The 22,220-nt window shown below is 41.6% G+C and overlaps 1 protein-coding gene across 1 annotated transcript in view; it reads right to left on the bottom strand.

Annotated features, from left to right (window-relative positions):
* RAB38 (RAB38, member RAS oncogene family) overlaps nucleotides 1-18,699 on the bottom strand; it is a 71,097-nt gene extending 52,398 nt beyond the window's left edge. Inside the window, exon 1 of the mRNA XM_019643469.1 lies at nucleotides 18,369-18,699. Coding sequence (XP_019499014.1) covers nucleotides 18,369-18,570 — 202 coding nt within the window. The 5' untranslated portion in view covers nucleotides 18,571-18,699. The remainder of the gene's footprint in view (nucleotides 1-18,368) is intronic.
* Nucleotides 18,700-22,220: the final 3,521 nt, after the last annotated feature.

Below are 22,220 nucleotides of genomic sequence, written 5' to 3'. Positions count from 1 at the left end.
TAGGTTTAACACCTTCATAGGAATTAAAAAAAGAGCATGTGTGTGTGTGTGTGTGTGTGTGTGTGTGTGTGTGTGTGTGTTTGAGTTTATGAGGATATGTGTGTCAGATGACAAACAAGAAGAAAAAAAGACTGTTTCTAGAAAGAAAAGACCTTTGTTGATTGAGGTCACTGGGCCAGCAGATTCGGACAGTTTGTATTTTTGGCGTTCTAGCAAGAGGTCACATTCAGACCAGGGCACTTCTAGCACTCACATTTTATCCTTCCTATCCTGTCAGCTGACAGCACTCTCTGCTGTTTCTTATTAAAAGAATGAGAACCATGTGACTTTTAGTGAGTGCTTACATGTGGGCAAAATAGAGACCTGATGAATTTATCATAGGTAATTTACTTTAAAAAAAAAGACCATAATTCAAAGATCACTCATTCAACACACATTTATTGAATGGCAAATATGGTCCAGGCTCTCTCTGTGTTTTGTGCTGCAAATACATAGTTTTTTGTTCTTGAAGAACTTCTAAACTAAGAAGCCTCAGACTGGATGCACTCACTGAAAATGGTCCTATCCAGCATGTAGGTCCTGCTTCTCTTAGTCTCTAAACACTTACTCCATAGCAGTGTGGGTGTGGCTCATGATTCAACTTTCAGCTTGGAGGCTATCCCTCCAACAAAGCAATCAGCTAAATCTCAACAAATACAATGGCTGTAATAACAACCTGGATAACCTCACTGCAGAAGCCACTAACTTAAAGGGTCAGAAGATACGGGTCTTAATTTTAATCACCAGTCACCAGTGCAGCCATAGGCAAATATATTTCTTTCCCTGAGACTCAGTTTTCTCATCTGTAAAATGAAGTTGTTCTAACTGATCTGTACGGTCCCTTCCTGCTTTCATGCCTTCTAGCTAGCTAGCCCTATGGTATCGCCAGAAATCAACACTTGTTTCTGTCTCAACTGCCTGAAATGGTCCATTTGGTGTCATGGACTTGGCTAAAAATATACACAAGCAACACAGCCATACTGTGTATTTAATGATATTTTCACTTGGCAATTAGTACTATTGTAGATAGATGCTCTCAGAGCACAAAACCAAGCAGAGAATCTTCTCAACAGGCGTCAAAACAAGAGGAAATATGTCAGGTTTTTCATTAACCAACTAGCTCTGTGATCTCATATTAGTCACCTTACCATTCTGAACCTCAGCTTCCTCACTGGTAAAATAAGGAAACTCCCTGTAATGAGCAACACCCTGCCCCTCCCCCAGGTGCAGACATCCATATCCCCACCTCTTAATCCCCTTGTGTACCCCAGTCTGGTTCACAGCACCATCACCATCCACACTGTCCCCCAGGGTGGTACCTTCAAGTCATCTTCCTTGCCCCCATACCCAAAGGGTCTCCAATGTCCTACCAACACTTCTATTATATTTCAGAAGTGTCCGCTCCTCTCCATCAGCATTGCCAGCTCTCCAGTTCAGCCCCTCACTGCTTCTCACCTAGACCTCTGACAGCTCCCTAACTAGTTCTCTCAGCATCTCAGTTCCCATAACTCTTCCCACTCTCCCTTAAAATAAATAGAAATATAAACACAAATACAGGCTTCAGACAGTTGCCATTCTGGCAGCATAGGCAATCATCTGGTGGGTATTTATCCAAAGGAAATGAAATAACTACCTGGAAAAGATATCTGCTCACCCACAGTCATTGCAACATTATTGACAATGGCCAAGACATGGAAAAAAACCTAAGTGTTCATCGACAGATGAACAGATGAATGAATAAAGAAAATGTGATGTATACAGAGAGAGAGAGAGAGAGAGAGAGAGAGAGAGAGAGAGANAGAGAGAGAGAGAGAGAGAGAGAGACAGACAGACAGACAGAGAGACAGAGACACAGAGACAGAGAGAGAGAGACAGAGAGAGAGAGAGAGAAAGAGAGAGAGAGAGAGAGAGACAGACAGAGAGAGAGAGAGAGAGAGAGAGAGAGAGAGAGAAATGTACTCAGCCATAAAAAAGAAGGAAATCTTGCCTTTTATGACAAAATGGGCCAATGCTACGAGAACACCATGCTAGGAAAACAAGTCAGGCAGAGAGAGACAAATGCTGTAATGATTTTTTATATGTGGAATATAAAAAAGCTAAATGCATAGAAACAGAGAGTACAATGGTGGTTGCCAGGGACTGAGGACGGGGGAATGGAGAGATGGTTGTCAAACGGTATGAACTTCCAGTTCTAAGATGAATAAATTCTAGGCATCTAATGTACAGCACGGTGACTATAGTTAACAATGCTGTATTATATACTTGAAAGTTACTAAGAGAGTAGATTTTAAATGTAAATTTAAGAAAAAAATGGTAATTATGTGAGGTGATAACAGTGTTAACCCTATTGTGGTAATCATTTCGCAATGTGTATCAAACTACCACACTGTACACCTTAAATTTACACAACATTATATGTCAATTACATCTCAATAAAGCTGGGAAAAAGATCATGAGGTATTTATCGAATACCTATTCCTGGGCCACGCTCCTCAGAGGTTCCTTTGTGTTGGCTTTGTGTGGGGTCCAGGAATCTGGTGGGTTTTTTTTTAAGCACTCCCTAGGTGAAGTCTTAAAACTCTTTTTCTATCAGAATCCACTTTCAAAATGTAAATATTATCATTATGCTCTGCCGTTTTAGTCCTTCAATGACTCTTACATGCTTAAAAAATATACCTTTAATTAACACCACACATGAGGAGTCTTTGGCTCCAACCACCTTTCCAAACTGTTCTCCAGTCATTTCCTTCAAAGTGCTCCATGGTCAAACCACACCAGACTACTTTTTCTATTGAAAATACACCCTGCGTTACTCCAGGATTTTCTTGGTTTTTTTCTGTTTGTTTGTTTGCATCTCTGTTCTCAAAGCCTGAATTCCCTCCCCATCTCTCCTCTCACTCTGTTTAATGAAATCTCAGGAATCCTCTACTTGTGCCCTGAAATGTCACACATTTGTGCAACTTCCCTGTCCTCCAGCTGGAACCAGTGACTCCCTTTTTTCATAACCCCATAGCATTTCCTTTATCTTATACCATTCACACTTATCATGCTGTGTATCCTGCTTCTAATTCCACTATGGCATTGTAAAAACCTTGCAAGCAGGTTGATCGTGTTTTAATGTTGTAAATCTGAGGCCGATATCTTCACCTTTTGGATATAATAAGAGCTCAAGATATTATGGTAGAAATAAACTGAAATTAGGATTCCTTCTTCCTCTTACAACACTGTCATATATTCAAGAACTAGTGCTACATATGAATGCATTTACTCTATATTGCACTCGCATTTCCAGTAAATAAACAATACATGTTCAATGAAGGATAAAATTAACATTATTCTAACAGGGTTACATGCTTATCTATTGCAACAAGTTTCAGACTGGAATGTCATTTTTTTCATAATCATTCTCATCTTCTTAAGAAATAATCCCTTGGGATCAATTTACTCTATTCCAAAAATATACATATTTTTGGGGTCATGGCACAATCAGTAGAGCCAAAAATGCCTCCAAGACATGCTCTTTATTTCTAGGAAGTAATAGTATGAAAAGCAGGAAGATAAATTGAAAGTAAGTATAGACCTTGCACAAGGATCTGGAGAAAAAATAAAACTATCCAATTGATAAGATGATCAAACGGCCACTGAATTTACAATGGCTTAAACTGGCTTTGAAGACTGGGAAACCCACTAGGATCTAAGTCAGGCTGACATCTTGGTGAGCAAGGTTTTCTCCAGTTTTTCAGAGCCCATGGTTCTGAAACTTTTTCATCTTCTTTCTTCACTTCTTTGTTCCACCAAACCATTGACAGAAAAGTATCAATCAATCACCATTCCTCCAAGTCACCTAGGCATCTATCCTGAAATTAGCCTTGTGTAATCTTCCCATTCAAAATTACTTGCCTCACCCTAGCCAGAAGCAAGTTTCTGCAGCCCCCATGACAGATACTGTGCACTCCATATACAGCAAGGGTTCAATAAAGTCTCCTTGCTAAGTGAAGGAATTACCCATAGTTCTTTACCTACTCCCAGTGGATACCTGCAGGTCTAACAAGTCTCTCAGAGTCATCCTCTGTCATATGTCTTATATTCATCACTTTCTTTCTACTCTCATTAATATCACTTTACTTAGGATTGTATCATCTCACCTCATTCATTCATTTAACAAAAAATTTTGAATTCCTATTATTTTCCAAGCATTGTTCTAGCAACTAGAAAAAAAAATTGAAAATCCTTGCCCTCATGAACATTACATGCTAGTGAAAAAAGAAACGGTAAATAAAAAAGTGAGCAAGATACATATAATACTACATTATCTGGTGAAAAGCACTATGGAGAAAAATAAAGCAGGAAAAGAGAAAAGGGTATGTGAGTGGGGAAAGCAAAATTAAGCAGCAGGGATAGAAATGACCCACTGAAAATGTGTCACTTGAGTAATAACCAAACAGAGGTAAAGGAGCAAGCCATATGGACATTTAGAAGAGAGTTTTAGCCAGAGAGAACAGCAAGTGCAAAGATGCTGAGGCACAGAAGTGTCTGGAAGTGTTTGGAGAACAGCCAAGAGACTGTTGGCTAGAGAGGACTGAGCGAGGGGAAGTGGGGTACACGATGATGCGGGGAAGTGGGGTGCACGATGATGCAGGCAGTTCACAGGGTCCAGACTGTAGACAGTTTGGGGCCATTGTACAGATGCTGCCTTTTATTCTGGATGAGAGGAAAGCAGTAAAGGATTGTGAGCCAATGAGAAATATGAACTGACAGAAGTAAATGGTTGATTCTGGTTGCTGCACTAAGGAATGACTTACAGGAGTGGGGAGATGATAATCCAGGCTGGATAATGATTTGGACCAAAGTGATAGTGGTGAAAGTGGGAAATATTGGCTGTTCACTAGATATATTTGGAGATGAGGTGATAGATGGGATGTAGATTATGATACGATTCAGGCATGACTCCCAAACTTTTGGCCTGAATTATTGAAAGTATGGAATTGATTTTACCTGGGATGGAGAAGACTTTCGGAGGTGATGGTTTTGTGGAAGTATATCAGGATTTTGACATATTAAGTTTCAGATGTCTGTTAGGCAGCTATGTTAAGTAGGAAGTTGTATACATGAGGCTGAAGTTCCAGGGGTGATAAGGGCTGAGATTTAACTTGTACTTTAAATTCTGTACACCTCCGCCAGTTTCACCTTTCACTGTTTTCACCCTATCATTTCCCTAATTAAACACTTTCAGGGATCCACTAGTGTCTACAGCAGATGCCAAAAACTGAAGATTGGGCTGCTAACATGTTATGTCACCCACATGAGATTTAAAGCAATTTAAACTATTTCCCAAGAGTTATAAATTGGAAGATCTCTAATAAAAGATATTGAAAACTCAGAATATTCAGAAATACAGAGTCTGCATCATATGAATAATGCTGAGAAGTTAGTTCATTTGAACTGACCAGTACCAAACACCCAATTTTAAAGGAAAAAAAACCCAAAACCAGAAAATTTGATCAGATGCTATTCCTTTCACAGTGTTATATTGGGTTGTCGGAAAAGTCATGACGCATTTTTGCAACGAAAAACATAGAAAAAATAAGTCATGACTTTTCTGACAACCCAATATATCACAAAACACTCACTACCTCAAATTTGTGTATTTATATCAATTTTATAAAAAGTAAGTCTAACAAAATATATAGAATTCAAGGAAATTTACATATTTTCTTAATTATTGCCATTGATCCATTTTTCTTATTGTAAGGCTCTTATACTCTAGAATCCCATGTTTGTTTCTTTGCATTGAAACACTCTTTAACACATGTGGCCTTGTTCCAATACATCCGTCTAGCTGTATGTGGAGTTGTGTGGAGAAACAAAATGAGTGCCAGGATTACGGGGAAGCATTATTCCCATTTCCTAGGGAAACAGGGAACAGTAGCTTGGGTGGTCCAGTATCGGGAAAATATTTTTCAGAAGCTTCTGAAAGATGAACAAGTGTTTACTGGGTAGAGAAAGAGTTCATTTATTTTATTCTCTGGTCTCTGATTGGATTTTCCAGGTTGCACACCTTGATCTACAAGTTAAAAGTTAGTCTTCAGACAGAGGTGGGGGTCCTGCCCAAAACTATGTCTTGCGAGGCTCTGCTAACTCTGCTTCTTAGTTTTCATTCCATGGCACCTCCACTCCCAATGGAACATACCTTCTCCCTTATTCTCTACCTAACTGAATTCTACCTGTTCTTCAAGGTACCAAACCCTACTTTCTTGGAGCCTTTTCTGACTACTTGGCCCCACATTTAACTCTTTCCTCCTCTATATTCACACGGCACTAATTGTATCACTTGCTTGCCTTGCTTTGTACTGATTTTTAAGTGCTGCAAACCTCTGCAGCCTGCACCCCCAATTACACTGCAACTCCTTGAGCCCAAGTGGAATTACTCAATTACTGTCCCTTTATATCTCCATAACACACACACTCTGAGAGGCTCTTAGTCTACGCTCACAATGGACTTGCGAAATAGAATGGAACTGGTAATGCAAATACTCTTTACATAATGAAATAACAGTTAATATTGATTTATTACTTGTGAGAGGGAATGCCAGCAGGGAGAGCAGTGGACTGAATAAAGCAAGATCTCTGCGCCAACTCATTTTTTTTTATGCCTACTGAACTCCTGCTCACTCTTAAGATCTACTCTGAAAACAATCAGTACCCAATTCAGAACCACCCAAGTTCTTTGTGCAGTTTCTTTAGTTCCACCTGAAATAATGGCTCTCATTTCATCTTACCACTGACTGTCATCTCTTATATGTACCTCTCACCTCTATTCAAGAAGCAGGTAAAGCTAAATGCAGCAAGCTAAAGTGTGAAAGAAAATAAGATGACATCAAAAGTTAATGATTGTTTCTTAGGTGTTCATAAACAGTAGCATTAGAGAAAGGAATCTCTATTTTAAGTTAAATTTCAAAAATATTCTCATTACATTCTGAATTTATATTTCGATTTAAGCCTGTATGTGTGGTGGTGGTGGTGGTGGTGGTGGTGGTGGTGGTGGTGGTGGTGTGTGTGTGTGAATGAGTATCTCACTACCCCAGGAGATTTTTGTCAGAATTTAATTTGACTGGGGTCTGATACTCCATTAAATGAAATAAGTCACTTGGATAGAGAAACAAGATATATATTAATGTAATGTCCAATATTGGATGGGTAGAGGGAATGAAACCAAGTCATGAAGAAACTGGCATGAATCAAGGTAGAACAATCAGCATTTTGTGCTTTTAAGTAAACTAATTACAACCTAAACAAACACCTAACAAACAACCTAAAAATACTTCCCCTGAATTGTAAGCTCACATGTATTAAATAAAAAGCTATTTCTGAATTACTTCGCATTTGAGACATCACCTGAAAGTAACCTTTAAAGATACTTTTATAAGGAGCTCATAAGGGACCCTGAACTCTAAGGGTTTTACGCTTTAAAAATGTCCAGATTTCTCTAGAGCTAAAATTCCCCAGATGCATGCCAAGCTATTCTGGGGTGCCTCGGTGAACTCACAGGTGCACAAGAGCATATTTTACAATTTCAAGGCAAACACAGTGGTGCTCAAGATCAATCAGAAACCTCAGGAACTACCAGCTTGAGGTAGTTCACTATTTTACCATCTGATCAAGCTGTATCCATTTTGATGTGTTCGTATTATTTGAAACTGGGATTTTCGCAGTTTGTGTAATACAAAGCCAGAGTCATGTGAAAATCAATGTGAAACAGGAAATGAAGAGTGGTGATGTCCAGAATATTGCTTTCTTTAAATTTAAAACAACACACATATCACACTATCCCATATAAGACTTAATTTTTATTCCAATACCACCCAGCATCATAGCTATTCATATCTTTCATACTCAAACTAGAGACTTGTATCCTTCAGTCCCTGTGGTTTTCCTGCCTAAAAATAGCATATTAAGTTGGTTGTTTTTAAGCCAAACCGACTACATGGTTGCAGCAGTGATGTGTACAAAGAATACAGCTCATTCCATTCCTAGCTCTATCCAAAAGTATAAAGGTTCAAAAAATAATAAATTATTCCTTTAAAATAAATAATGTGCATCTTCTAAACACAACTTAAACAATCGATGACATGTGAAAACCACTGCATTGTTATATCACCCACTAGGAAACAGAATAAACTGATTAGAAAATAGGATTTGAAACTATAAAAAATCTGTTTATATCCGAGCACTATCCCTTACTATGTGTGTGATTTTGAAAAGTTTTATGCATTTTTTCCCCTTATTTATGTGGTTTCTAGTCTGTCTATGCACAGTTCTCTTGTCTCTATGATGGGGTTAGTAACAATGCCTACCAGATAAGCTTATTGTATACAATAAATGATGCATTAAAATGCACAGCACCATGCCTGCAACTCAATAAATGGTGGCTATTAATAACATTATGTTCTAGGGGAGAACAGTCCTCCCAACAAATAATTTAAATTCATTTGTTCTAAACTTCATCCTATAAATTAGACTGAAATTTGTTTAAATCCCTCACATTATAGATAATTTCTTTGTCTGATTCATTAAGCTGAGGAGCTAACGTAGGTAGATTCAGAAGCTGAAACTGAGCTTCTACATTACCCTAGAAGCTAAGTTTTCAATCATTCATCTTGAGAGAGCAGATTTATTCAAGGCTGATGAGGAAGAAAGGTTAAATAACATTTCAGGATAACACTATCTGACTATACACAAAGTAAAGATCAGAGCAAAAAGTAATCATTCTGATTTCCCTCAGACATTTGAACGATTGACTATTCTCTTCTTAAACTCCTCCCTTTGCTTTCAAACCTGCCCTTGCTTGGTTCTCCTTCTGCGTGGTGTTTTCTCCTTCTCTGCTTTGCTGACTCCACAGTTATATCATTAAATTATGTAAGAAACAACTTGTGGCAAGATCTGCTAAAAATCATGAAGGATATTTGGGGAAGTACAAAATAATTGCTAAAGGGAGACGTGCTAGAAGGGGATAAAGAAAAGCTGCATGGGATTCACGGGAGGAAAACATTTCCACTGGAATGAGAGAATTAGGGAGGTCTCTGCAGAGGGCTTGCAGTTCCTGATGGGGCTTCAGCATGAAGTAGGATTCGGAAATGTGGAAATAAAGGGCAGGGCATGTGAACCAGCAGGCAGAGCAGGAGCAAAAGCAGAGGCAAGAAACCTGGGGTGTGACTAAGGAATAGCAAGGAGTTCAAATGGCGAAATTTTAAGCTTCATAATGGAGGGTGGGGGACATTCTATTAGGAATATTATTTGAAGTTAGACTCTGGATGACTCTGGGTGTCCAGATGCTATACCATCATCTTCTCTTTTTCATTACATGAACTCCCATAGGGATGGGTGTCTACCAAATACAATTATTTTTGTGCACAGGTGCTTAAGACAACACCAAAACATCTGGTGTTAAATAATGGTTTTTAGTTACTTAAATGCCATCATTCATAAACCAAAGAAGCTTGATTCTGGTTCCAGTTCTACCATTAACCAGGTCTAGGGGGCTGCGAAGCTAATGTGACCCCCTTTCAAGAACAGCTTCCTCATCTGTAAAATTAAGGATTTGGCTTGAGAAGCCCACAAGATTTTAACTCAGTGACAATGACCTTTCAAGAAGTAATTACTTCATCTACTGTATCCAAAAATTATAAAGATACAGTGTGGTCATCTGACCTCCATATGAATGACATTTCACTCCAAATTATGAAAACTTTGTTAAATGAAGAAGTACAGTTTTTAAGGATGGTCTTTAAGGTTACTCTCCAGTTTTTATGGTGAAAAAATAAAATAGAATGCCACCTTAAGAAAAGCGATTACCATATTTATTGATTCCAAAATGTATGCATTTGCATGTGTTAATGTTCATAAAATTACAAAGTCTTTCAAGAATGAACAAAATTAAATATATTAATTTTGTTTTATTGAAGAAAATTTTACATCAATGATATGTCTTGGAATAAAAGCAATGATGAAATAATTGACTGAAAAACTTTTTATAGAAGAAATAAATACTCATTGAGCACCAACTAAGTGCCAAGTACTATGCTAGGACCTAAGTTACAGTTTGGAGGGAAAAGACATTCCAATGCAGTAGTAGAGGACTTCTAATCTGGGGTAAGCATGGAATATTATGGGAGCAGAGAAACAGCATCTCCCTCAATCGCATGGGCTCAATAGAGACTTCCAGAAGGAGGTGAGATTCTGAAAGTGATTGGGATCCACTGAAGGGTGTAAAAATGGAGAATGACACCGTGCTGAGAGGTCTCACCTCTGTGGATTACAAACTGATGGGTGGTAAAGCTTGAGGAAGGGATGGGTATTAGGAAGCTGCTACAATAGTTCAGATGAGTTGTGAAGAAGACATGGCTACTAAAAAGAGGAATAAGAGCTATTTTCCAAGGTGGAGAAGCTAGGATTTAATTAATTTCTGAGAGTGGGAAACTAAAGAGAGTGGGCAATGGTGGAAGTTAAAACCTAAATTATTTTCAAAGAGTAATTTAAGATCATATAACTTCTTAACCAAATTCTCAAACAGCTGGAAAAAAATTAGTAGAACTCAATAATTTGGAACCCTAAGCTCCAGTCACAGACATGACTTGTCAAGTTAAGGGAGACTCTTCTAGTATACCAACCTAGAAGATGAGGATCTCCCCTTGATACAATAAACCTGATTTCTACCCCAGAAGCAGTAGGGACACCACATCCCTCTGAGAATGTCCCTCTCAGAACCAAGGAGAATGAAAGAAATAAAAAGGGTTCTTAATGGTTTGAAGGCTTTGTAGGGTTCCCTAAAGTTAATCATCAGAAGAGAAGAAAGGTAGCCTTATACCACAAGATAACTACTCCCCATTTTTTTTTTAGGTGAGCAATGACTCTAATGTCAACCCCAGTAACTGTTTAACACCAAACCACTTTTATCGAGCAACCACTATGTTACAGGCACCATGTTTTATTTGCACTTGACTAAGTTTCCTCACCTATAAAACTGTAAATAGTAAGAACTAGTTGCCAGAATTACTGTGTTGTTCAAACTGCAAAGATTGCTATGACAAATTGATAAATGTAAGGAATTATCACTCATAACTTTTAGTTTAGCATATATGTTCTTCCCTAATTTGCTGCTTCTGTCTCACCACCTCCCACCACACACTCTGTAATCTCTAGCTATGCCAGATTACCCACAATCCTCACTGTGTCTCCCCAACTCCATGCCATAACTAGGGTAGGCCCCCTTTTTTAACTTTCTTTTCATACCTGACACCCCATTCAGAGTGCTTATCAAAATGGTGATTAAATAATTATCTCCATGATTATCTTTTAATATCTTTATGTCCTACTAGACTATCAAATTCCACAAGAGCAAAGATTGATCCATTTTATTCTCCCTTAAGTCCCTGTGCTTACCAAGTGAATGAATAAATTTTCCCAGGCAAGATATACCTCTCTAATCCTCAAGTTTTAAAACTATTTTAATATAATGCAGAAAAACAAAAAAATTACTTAAGTACCACTTTCACCCCCAATGAGAGTAACTATGTTCCTGCCAAGGGCACAGCGAGACATATCCTGGGTTTCCTTTTTTTTTTTTTTCAGCTGAGCCATCCTGCTACCTGTTGGCAGCTCAGCGGCTGCTCAGCTCGGGCCGGGACTTGAACCGCTGTTGCTCAGAGCTCAAACTCTTGAGCAAGCTCTTAACCAACTGATCCACTCGGCCAGCCCACCTGGGTTTCCTTTTGACATGGCCAGGTCTCAAGGACTCCAGTCACTTTTTACAGGCTAAGGCCCCACAAGCTCCTGCCTCAATAGCTCTGACATAGACTTTGTCCTTCTAGTTATTAGCTCTCCTGTTGCCTCATCCCTACCATTTTATTTCTTCTCATCATGACGTATATAATCTATAGGCAATTGGGAGCGACTGAAATGATACCCTGGGAAGATAAACTTGACCTTGGTACACATAACAACTACAGGGAGAGTAGAGCAGAACTAGCCAGATGGCTATGACAGCAGAGCAGTTGAGTAATAACAGTGCTGTCCCTGGTTTAGGGCAGTGAGTGGCAGGAGAGGCATAATTACTACCTGACTAGGAGATTGATGGTGTGTGAGGATCAAAGGAGAAGGAGGAAAGATGGCAGAGGTTTCAAGTCTAAGTGACTAGAAGAAAGATAGCATAGTTCACACAAGCTAGAAAATCCAGCATGTGAGGAAAGATGTCTAGTTTAAACTTACAAAGAGCATCTTTTACTACTTATCATTAAGAGGATTGATTGTGGCTCTTCTCTCTTTGTATTTCTTTGTTGCTGTTATTTCCTTTTGTACTTTCCAATTTTGCTACATTGAGCATACATGACTTTATTAATAGAAAAAACTCCAGCAATCTTGATTTTTTATGCAACTTTGCTATGACATTTTGATCTTGCAAGATAAGTGAGATATCATCAAGGAGACGCCCAGCAGAAAGATAGAACTGTAGGTCTGAAGCTCATGAGAAGTCAAGGTTATATGCACAGTTTTGGAGTTGTCGGCATGGAGTTTAAAGCCATGGGAATGCATGAGTTCCTCAAGAGAAGGAGACAGTTAAAGGGGGCCAGAGGAGGAACTTCTGTCTCAAGTTGTATAGCCCTGAAATCACGCACAGGGAATGACTCATGCTAGGTACAAGCACAGGGACAAGCATACCAGCTAGAGGCTTTGTCCAGCCTGCTCAAGTTTCATCTCAGAGGCTGGAAGCATATGGTGTAGAGAGAACCCCCCCCCCACCCCGGCACCACCAGAGTATCGTGAAGTTACCTATGCTACTTCACTCACTGCTACAGCAATTTGCTTTCGTGCCATCATGCCCACTAAACTGTGCACTTCTTGAGGTCAGGAACCAGGTTTCATTCAATTCCTTAGTCTTCTTTGTTTTCTCCTCACCCAGTACCATGCCCAACACACACCAGGCATCTGATATACATATATGCTGAAGATACCAACCACACACATCAGCTCTGCTCCTCCCCACCCACCCCTCCTTCTCTCCAATGACAGCGTTCCTTGTCAGGCTGCTATGTGCTCTCCTGTCAGAACCAGTCCTCTAAAACCTAGATGAGGGGACATGTCCCACATGCCTAAGGCACATGCGTCTGTGACAGACAGAGATTCTAATTGTTATCCTGCAAGAAGCCCGGACATACTTACTTTCCCAACACATCCTCACTCTACTTTGAAAGCTCACCATTTAGCTCAGTGTATATATTATTTACCTGTAAGCACATAGTACGTTAGTCCACACAATATTTAGAAAACCTATAATTAGCCAGGCAAGAACCAAGGCAATAAACTGCTCAACTGCCCAGCAGAGAGTAGCCGCAATTTAACGTGCTTTTTTTCTTTTTCTTTTGCTTGACATAGCAGTTGCCAAATTTAGCTCTTCCTACATTTCTAGATCTATTACACTGATATTTAAGACCCTTCTTCTAAAACTCTTTGGAGAATTACAGTATTTTGAAATAGATGCTGAATAGATGGTCAAGTTCAAACCCTTCCCACAGTTGACTTTCACAACGTGGAAGCACTTTATAACCTCTCAAACAACACACCGCTGTGACCCAGGTGGCTCTCACAGCCACCAGTGTGGGGAGTCAGTGTTCCCAGGCTCCTGACTCTGCGCTCAAGCTGTCTCCCCTTTCCCTCTGCCTGTTGGATGGTTAATGTCCTCCAAAGCTTCTGTGTCACACGGTTTAGGCTGGGAAAGTTAGTATAGGTGTGCCCTGCAGGGAAATATTTTTCTTATAAGTTGGACCTTGTTTTAAATATTTAGAGGCATTGACTATTTAGCAGAGACTAGCAGTGAAACTTTTACAGGGTGAAGAAGTGCCCTCTAAATTACTGCCAACTTTCTTTTCTACCATATTTGTTAAATCTAGAATTGGGTTTTCCGACAGACAACAGACTTAGACACTATATATATACATATATATATACACACATATATATATAACTTTATAATTATATATATATAATTATATATATTATATAATATATATGTATATATATATATATATAATTAAACAGACCTGCTGTTCCTGTTCTCCTCTGCCACTTGTTAGCTCTTGTGACCTTGGGCAAGTCCATTACCTCTCTGACTCCTGATCTTCTCTAATATAAAATAGGTTTAACACCACCTGCTCTCTCTATACCCTCAGTGATGCTGGGAAAATCAAGCAGGAAAATGTAGGTGAAACTAGTTTAAAACAACAAGAGTAATAGCTAACATTTATTGAGCAATTAATACATGTCAGCAACAGCTTTACATGAATTAATTCATTTCATTCTTTTAACAATTCTAAGATGCAGATTCTGCTATTGCCCCCAGTTTACAGACAGGAAACCAAGACATAAAGCTAAGGAGCTTTCCCAAGTTGCTTGGAATAAGAAGTTGGAATAAGCTACCACATACTACCTAGGCACAGTGAGAATATATTAAAACTGATAGAGATGGCAAGAGATAAACCAGTAGAAATATATGATATCACAGGAAAATCAAACAATTGCCATTTTATAGATGGGACAACTGAAGTCCAGCAAGGTTTCATGGTTTGCCCAATGTCAAGTATCTATAGTATCTATAATTTAGAATATATTTAGAATATGTCTAAAGTATTCCAGTTCTAAATTGTGGGATGTAGAGCAAAGCTATTAGGAACCTGGGTGCTGGATTCAATAGCCGAGTTTTAAATTCCAGCACAACCACTTAAACAGCTATTTTACTGGGAAATTAAAAATTAAATGTGTGGGCAAGTATAAGAATAAGTGCTTAAGAAATGTTAGCTACTATTACTCTAACTGTCCCAATCCCTGCAGCTAGGTCCCAAAGCACATCAAGAGTTCAAGAGAAAACTGTATAATTCTCTTTGAAAGTGCTAATAGAGTCATTCTAGTATCAGAATTTAGAGAGGAGGGAAAAAAAAGAGTCTCAAATATGAACTTTTAGTTTACTTCTTTCTGATAAATCTACAAAAAGAATCAAACCTATAACCAAGAATCAAATTTTCAAAAATACATTTTTCATTTCATTTCCTTCCACTGTCTGCACATTGGTACTGAATAGTGTCCAAACACCCATTAGAAATAGGAAGGAAAAGGCAAGGATAACCCATCTACTGAAGAAGCAATGCCTTTAAAGGGGAAGAGGGCATAACCCCTATAGGCCACCTATGCACCAGGCACTCATAGGACTGTAGCCATAAAGAGCGTGGCTTGATTCCAAGCCAGACAGAACTAGGTCAGCTCCAGCTCTTCCACTTAGCTGGGTGGCCTTGGGCAAAGTGACTCAATTTTTCTCATTCTAGCAAGAGCTTCTGAACCCAGAACCAGCCCAGCTGCTTCTCTAGGGTGGAATCAGTGGGACTCGGGATGATGGCTGTCCCCTATGGGCTTTGTGGGATTCATCACGTTGGTCTCAAGGCCAAGTTCACAGCACTGAAAGGTACTTTCTGGAGTCTTTCAAGATCAGACTGGTCAGTCTAAGTGGCTACGAGATAATACATCATGGGAATTTGTTGGACAAATGGATGTCTACTTGGCATTGAACCAAATGAATATCAAGACTCTCAGCAAAGATTTCTTTATAGCAGGTGGATCTGATGCCCTATCTGGGCAGGGCAGTTCTCTATCTCATCTATACCCCCAACCCTCTCAAAGTGAGGCCCACTAGCCTTCACTATCTGTTCTCTTCAGATGCACACCAGAGTTGAGCACAAAGGACAAAGAGACGCATTCCTACATTTGAAGAGCCAGGCCGGGATTTGAAGGTACTATAAAGCACACTTAATTGACTAGAGTCTCGGTGGGCGGCTGAGGCTGGCTTTCCTATGAACTCACTCCTCACGAGGCTACCTACGCAGCCTGAAACATGTCAGTACTATGCTCCAGACATCCTTTCCCACAAAGGCCCAGCCTCCTCCAACCAGCTTTGCCTGCTGCCCAACTTCTAACTCAGCCAAAGGGCCTTTGGACTGGAGGCTGCCAAAGACAGATTACCATAGAACCTCAGAGCTCTAGGACAAAGAAGCTCCCCTACTGAAATGCTGCACACCACCATATCTGTAGAGCTGACTTTTCAAGGCTCCCCAGATTGCTTATCTATATAAAGAAGCTTCCGTGGCTCCAGCCTCTACGGCAACCTTAGTCCAGAACCATGGCTCAGGAGGCATTTCTAAGCTTGGGATTTAAACTGCTCATGACAGTGTGTTGTAATATGGATAAAGCTGAAAAATGATGCTGGATGTTTTGGAACAGATTACAAGTGGAAAGTTCGTGAACTTAATTGTCCGACGTATATAGATAATATAGGAATCATCGTTTATTAGGATTTAATCAGCACATTTATAGCATGTCCTTCTTGCCTAGCATTTATATGTGCTCAAAAAAATGGTAGCTAGTGTACAATAATCCTTACTGCTCGCCTAGATAGTAGGTACTATTGCCTTTAGCTGGCATTTGTTGAGTGGTCATCTCTCATTAGTTGGGAGAAAGCATTCCATCTATTTACAGATAAGGTAACTGAGACCAGGAGGTTAGGGAACTTGGTTAAAATTGCCTAGGGTATATGGAATAAAACAGGAACTCAGACGGAAGCTGTTTGACTCTGGAATTTAGGCACTTAATCACTATACCCTTCATTCTTCTGTGTTAGGTGTCGACACTGAGACCCATGGACATTATATAACATGCCTGAGGTCAGATCCTTACTTGCATTTGACACAAAAGTCTAAATTACAGCTGCAGCCCCTTTCAAACAGTAAGCTAATTCTAAACCTGGTCCTGGAGATATCTAACTCATCCAGAAGAGTTTGCAGAGCCTAAAACGCAGCAACAAAGTACACAGACTCATAGTGAATTTTCTAAATGAAAAGCCCAATCACAGTGGCTGATGACATTTTCTGGTCTCTGATAATCCCTATACTACTAGAGCTGCTGAAGATGACTCTATATGCATGAATCTGGCCACATGCCAAGAATTTTATCAGATGACCTGGCAGCTGATGAATAAAGAGGCACTGGAGTCCCCAGAACCAGAAATGCCCTTTCAAAAATTTTCCACATTTGTTCTTGCTTCAAGCCATGATAAAGTGTTTCCAGTCAAATGCACCAGCTAAAATGAACCTATTTTCTGAACGAGAAACAGCTAGTTTGGGTCCAGCACTTAAAAAGGTTCTTGGAGCCACATACCATGAAACAGTCAGAGGTGAAGTGGGACTGTTTCGAGTGGTTCATCCCTGAATCCCAGGAGGACGAATTCTGAGCTGTCTTTGTCTAATCCCTCTCCACTTACCAGGGATGCACTGAGCTGAAGGGACTTGTCTGAAGCCACTGAGCAGGTTAGTGAGTGGCAGAGCCAGAATCCATAATGAGGGGTTGGGCATGCCCAGGTTGCAAACAGCCTCAGTCCAGGGACTCACTCTTGCATACACTGACTGCATCCTCACAGCTGACTGGGCCTAACTCCTGGTACAAACTCTCAGAATCAAATTCTGAGGTCAAACCTTGTAAAGAAACTTCTCATTTTCCAGGTCTCTTAACGAGAACTTTAGGGCCAAATCAAAAAATTGTATGGTTAATGTCATAATCCTTTACACAAAACTGGCCTTAAAATACGTACAAAAAAACTCCTTTTGATAGAGGACAGAGAGGCAGAGGGAGAAAGATGAAGAGAAATAACACTTGGCTCCCATACGCACACGGAAAGGTCTTTGGCTTCCTTAAAGCAGAGAACCTCAAATTCGCTTAACTGAGGGTTGAAAACGGGGTGGAGAAAGTTGGAATAAAGTGAGCGATTGAAGATAGGAATTGGTAAACTCCTCCAGCCCAGGAACTCTCCCGGTTCCCGCTGTGAACCCGTCTAGGGGTTTCCCCTGGGTCGGCCGAGGCACGGAAGGGCGGGCACGACACTCAGGGTCGCGTCACCAGCAGGATTGTCCGCGCCCGGAAAATGAGCTGGAGGCCGAAAATCGAATGCAACTCCAGATAGGTCTCCCTTTGGGTCCCTGGGAAGGCCCATGCTGGGCAGAGATCCCAGGGAAGGGAGTTAAAACAACAGCCCCACACGCCAGGGAATGCGCTGCAAGTTTCAGCGAGGGCGAGAAACTTTTTTTGTTTTCTTTGCAACCAAGTTTCCAATCCACCATGAAAAGTCTCATTCTGCGCAGCGCCGGGGAGAACCTGGCTCTCCCACTTGGCCGCAACCTGCTGCCCCGAGACCGGAGACTGGCTGCGAGGCGCTCCGGGGGCCCCTCCCGAGGTGCTCTCACCTGCAATGTCCCAGAGCTGCAGGCGCACCACGGTCTCCGGGTCCCAGTGGAGCACCTTGAGCGCGAAGTCCACGCCGATGGTGGCCCGGTAGTGGGAGGAGAAGTTCTGGTGCACGTAGCGCTTAATGATGCTGGTCTTGCCCACGCCCAGGTCGCCGATTACCAGCAGCTTGTACAGGTGCTCCTTGTTCGGGGCCTGCATCCTGGCTGCCCGCCCGCAGTGCTGTGCCGTGCCTTTCCTGGCCGGGAAGCGCAGCCGGGGCCTGGGCGGGAGAGAGACTTGGGGAGCACGAGTGAAGGCGCCCGGGAGAGAAGGCGGCAGGGCGGGGGCTGAGGGGCGGAACTCCACCCCTGCCGCCTGGAGAAACGCCCAGGCAGGCGCGCAGGGGTTAATCCTCTTTCCTACCCCGCACTGTGCGGCTTTAAAGAGGAGGGCCGACAGAAGCGACTCCCTGGGACTGAAAAGTAGGGAGCTCGCGTGTTAGTGCCTGTTGCACAGGTTATGCATACAGCGCTTTACAGTTTCCAAAGAGCTGTTCTCGCCTGTAATATTGGTCATAACGTTGTAAGGGGTGCGTTTTATTTTCCATGTTTGAGCTCGAAAATACTGAGTGTCAAACGAGTTATGTGATGAGACGAGAGTGACAAGCCTAGCTGAAGACTAGGCTCCTGAGGCCAGGGACGCTGCCACCATCCCACAGGTAGAGAGAACTTGGAAGAGAGGCAGCGTATAATATAATTTCAGGAGGCAGGACATGTGGGTACAGTTCCAGCATGCCCTGGTTTTTGAAGCAAGTGACCTTGGGCAAGTCATTTGAGCTGCCTCAGCCTCCTTTCTTCCTCAGTGACCTGGTAATGGTAATTCGGACATAGCATCTTTGGAGTGTGAGTACTGAGCAATTTCATACCTTTTAAATTGTGAATAGTCTGACAAGGAGGATAATCGGGCTGAAACTGCTGAGGGCATCCATGGTTTTTAGCCTCCTTCTGTCTTAAAAGACCTGAGCTGCACTGAAGACAAGTTAAACAGCTGGTCAGATTATTTTAAGTGATAATAATAGCAAACGTGCTATTATCCACCGCTTGCTATGTGCCAGTTTTTATGCATATGTCACTTAATCATCCCTGCAGTCTTAAAAACAGAAACCATTATTCTTCACATTTTACAAATGAGGAAATCAAGGCCTGCAATTGTAAGTAATGTATTCAGGGACAAACAGGTAATGAGGAAGAAGCCAAATTCAAATCTGAGTCTTTTGGTGCCAGAGAAGTTTATTATTGTTTTTTAATTCATTCTTTTAGTCACTATATATTCGTGCTTGCAGTGGTAAAGAAATAACACAAAGATTCCCGGTCTCAAAATCTTTAACCTTGTTATGGGTGGAGAGAGAAAAGACAAACAAAAATAAGTAAGTACGTTAATATAGTAGTTGGTGATAAAGTAGAGAAGGGATAAGACAAGTTGGAATGGGGTTGGCCTTTAGACAGGGTGACTAGGAAGACCTCAATGAGAAGGTAACGATTTAGTAAAAACCTGAAGCTGGTGAGGAAGTGGCATGAGGATCTAGGGGATGAACGTTCTACACCAAAATGAGTCATTTTGTACCTGAACGTGCTGGGAAATGAGCACTGCCCACATTATCTCATTTCATCTTTCTAATTGTCTTATGAAGTAGAGTATTTTGTTTAATCTATAGATGAGGAACCAAAAGAGAGAGAGAGCGGCTTTCCCAAGGCTGTACAAGTGTTAGAACTCGGTTTAAATCCAGGCCTGTGGGAAACCAAGAATGGAAGGTGTGGCACACCCACTGTGCTTCTGCCTTCCCCTGACATCCACCCTCCACAAGCCACCGACAAGCAGAGGGGTGCCCAAGATGCCTGACCTGGACAAATCACGGCCCCTTTGAGGCTCAGTTTCCACATCAACAAAATGAGAATAATACCTGCCTCATAGAGCTGTTGAGAAGACTAGAGATAACACATATAATAAAATGTGGAGCCTATGTAGGTCTGAATACATGGTAGTTATTACTATCAATGAGGGACAAGCTTTTTATACCATGCTCTCTGATCTAAACACTGTGGACAGGCATTATATCGTATCAGCTTTCTGTTCCCTTGGGGGTCAGCTCAGAAGCTTTGCTCATAATAGGCACTAAGTGATGGTACGTAGCGTTGCACTGGCTTGTGTTTATTGATACTCAGATAGGTAGGCATCATCCTCTGATTTCTACCCACACAGGGACACACCAGGCAGATGATACCTAACAAGTGAGCCAACCTTTCCACATGCTTAAAGTATTGGCCACCACTGTGGCTTCGCTTTGCAGGGAAGGGAATTAAGGCACCTGAGGTGCTTAAGCCATTCTTAGAGCCAGCAAAATGAAGGATGATGATGCAATAGGACCCCTGCCAGATAGAAAATCCTGGTCTGGAGATCTGAAAGACAAGTCTGGTCTGGGCAAGGAGATAATGGTGGTAGAAACAAGGGGGTGCACGGGGGTGGGGAGGGGAGAGGGGGAACGTTTGAGACATAATGTGAGCCAGCCTTCACTGTTATGTCTGACCCAACTTCATCACAGGTCCCAGCCTGTTTTCCCAGCGGGTCCAGGCTGAGTCAGCCTCAGCCTCACCTGGTCTCCTCTTCTGATCAGCAGAGCACTGGAGCATCACATGTGCAGATAAATTGTGTGGGACAGGCAGGCCAAGGTCCAGGTCTTCTGGGACCTCAAGATTATCAAAGGGGGGAGGGGCTCTTTAAGCAAAGCATACAAAATTAAAGAATGGGTTCTGAAGCTTCAGCCCATTGCCTCTGTCAGGGACAGTAGGCACCATGGCAAGCAAGCCCCCTGGCTAGGCAGGAAGTATGTGCAATTCGTTTCCAGAGTCATTCCTTTAGGTCTCATGACAATTCTTCACAGTGGGAAGAAATTACTCTCAGTTTATATTTTTAAAAATCTTTTAGACTTCAGTGGCTTGATGAGCACCCCAGGTTAGCAGTTGGTGAAGTCTCTATAAAGGTCACTCAAGGTTTCTGAACCTGCAAGTCCTCTGAGTAAAATGTGGGAGTTGGGTTGCAAGATCTCTGGGGAGTACTTTTGACTAAAATAGCAGAATTCTGGCTCCTCTAGACATCTTCCAGAAGGAATGACATCTCAGCCCATTCTAATCACTCTCACCATGGCACCATTACCCAAGCAGTGGGATTTTCTATCCTGAACTCCATCTCCCACCCCCACCCCCAAGCCCCCAGGAGATTTGGGAGAAAGGCTGTGAAAGGCCCATATCAAAACAAACGTGCCATAGTTCTTTCTGTTTTCCCGGCCCATTCGCTCTTCAGCTGCTGCACATTTTCCCACAAGACAAGGGCTCCCCAAGCACAATTTTTTGGAGGGCAAACCTTTCTGTGCTACCTTGCCTTGCTTCGAACTTCTTTCCTTCTCTCCCAACTGGGCTGCAGACAAGAAGCCAGGCAGCTGGGGACAGAACACAAACTCCATTCAGGTTAGAGCTGTTTAGATGAAAGGGCTTTAGCAAACAGGTAGAGTATCTTTCCTCCTGTTCTCCCTCCACCACCTGATTGTAAGGCTTCATAAGAACCCATCTGTCCCAACCTGTGAATCCATCGGCTTCAGACTCCTCGGGCTTATCCAGAAGGAGGCTTGGCTTTATCACGACAAGCCAGCTCTCCCTCCTTCCAGAGAGAATGGCTGGGGCTGTGCCATGAGGCTCCTCCCCGCTGGCAGCCACATTGCGCCATGGAAACCTGTTTCCCACCGTAACTCTCAGAGCATCTGTGGTGATGTTCTGACACTCTTACTGCCCTCACATTGCTAAACCACAGCATACCCT

This window comes from Hipposideros armiger, unplaced genomic scaffold (assembly GCF_001890085.2).
Source record: "Hipposideros armiger isolate ML-2016 unplaced genomic scaffold, ASM189008v1 scaffold_79, whole genome shotgun sequence".
Taxonomy (NCBI): domain Eukaryota; kingdom Metazoa; phylum Chordata; class Mammalia; order Chiroptera; family Hipposideridae; genus Hipposideros; species Hipposideros armiger.
The sequence above is the reverse complement of the archived record's forward strand: the minus strand, read 5'-3'. Positions and strand labels throughout refer to the sequence as shown.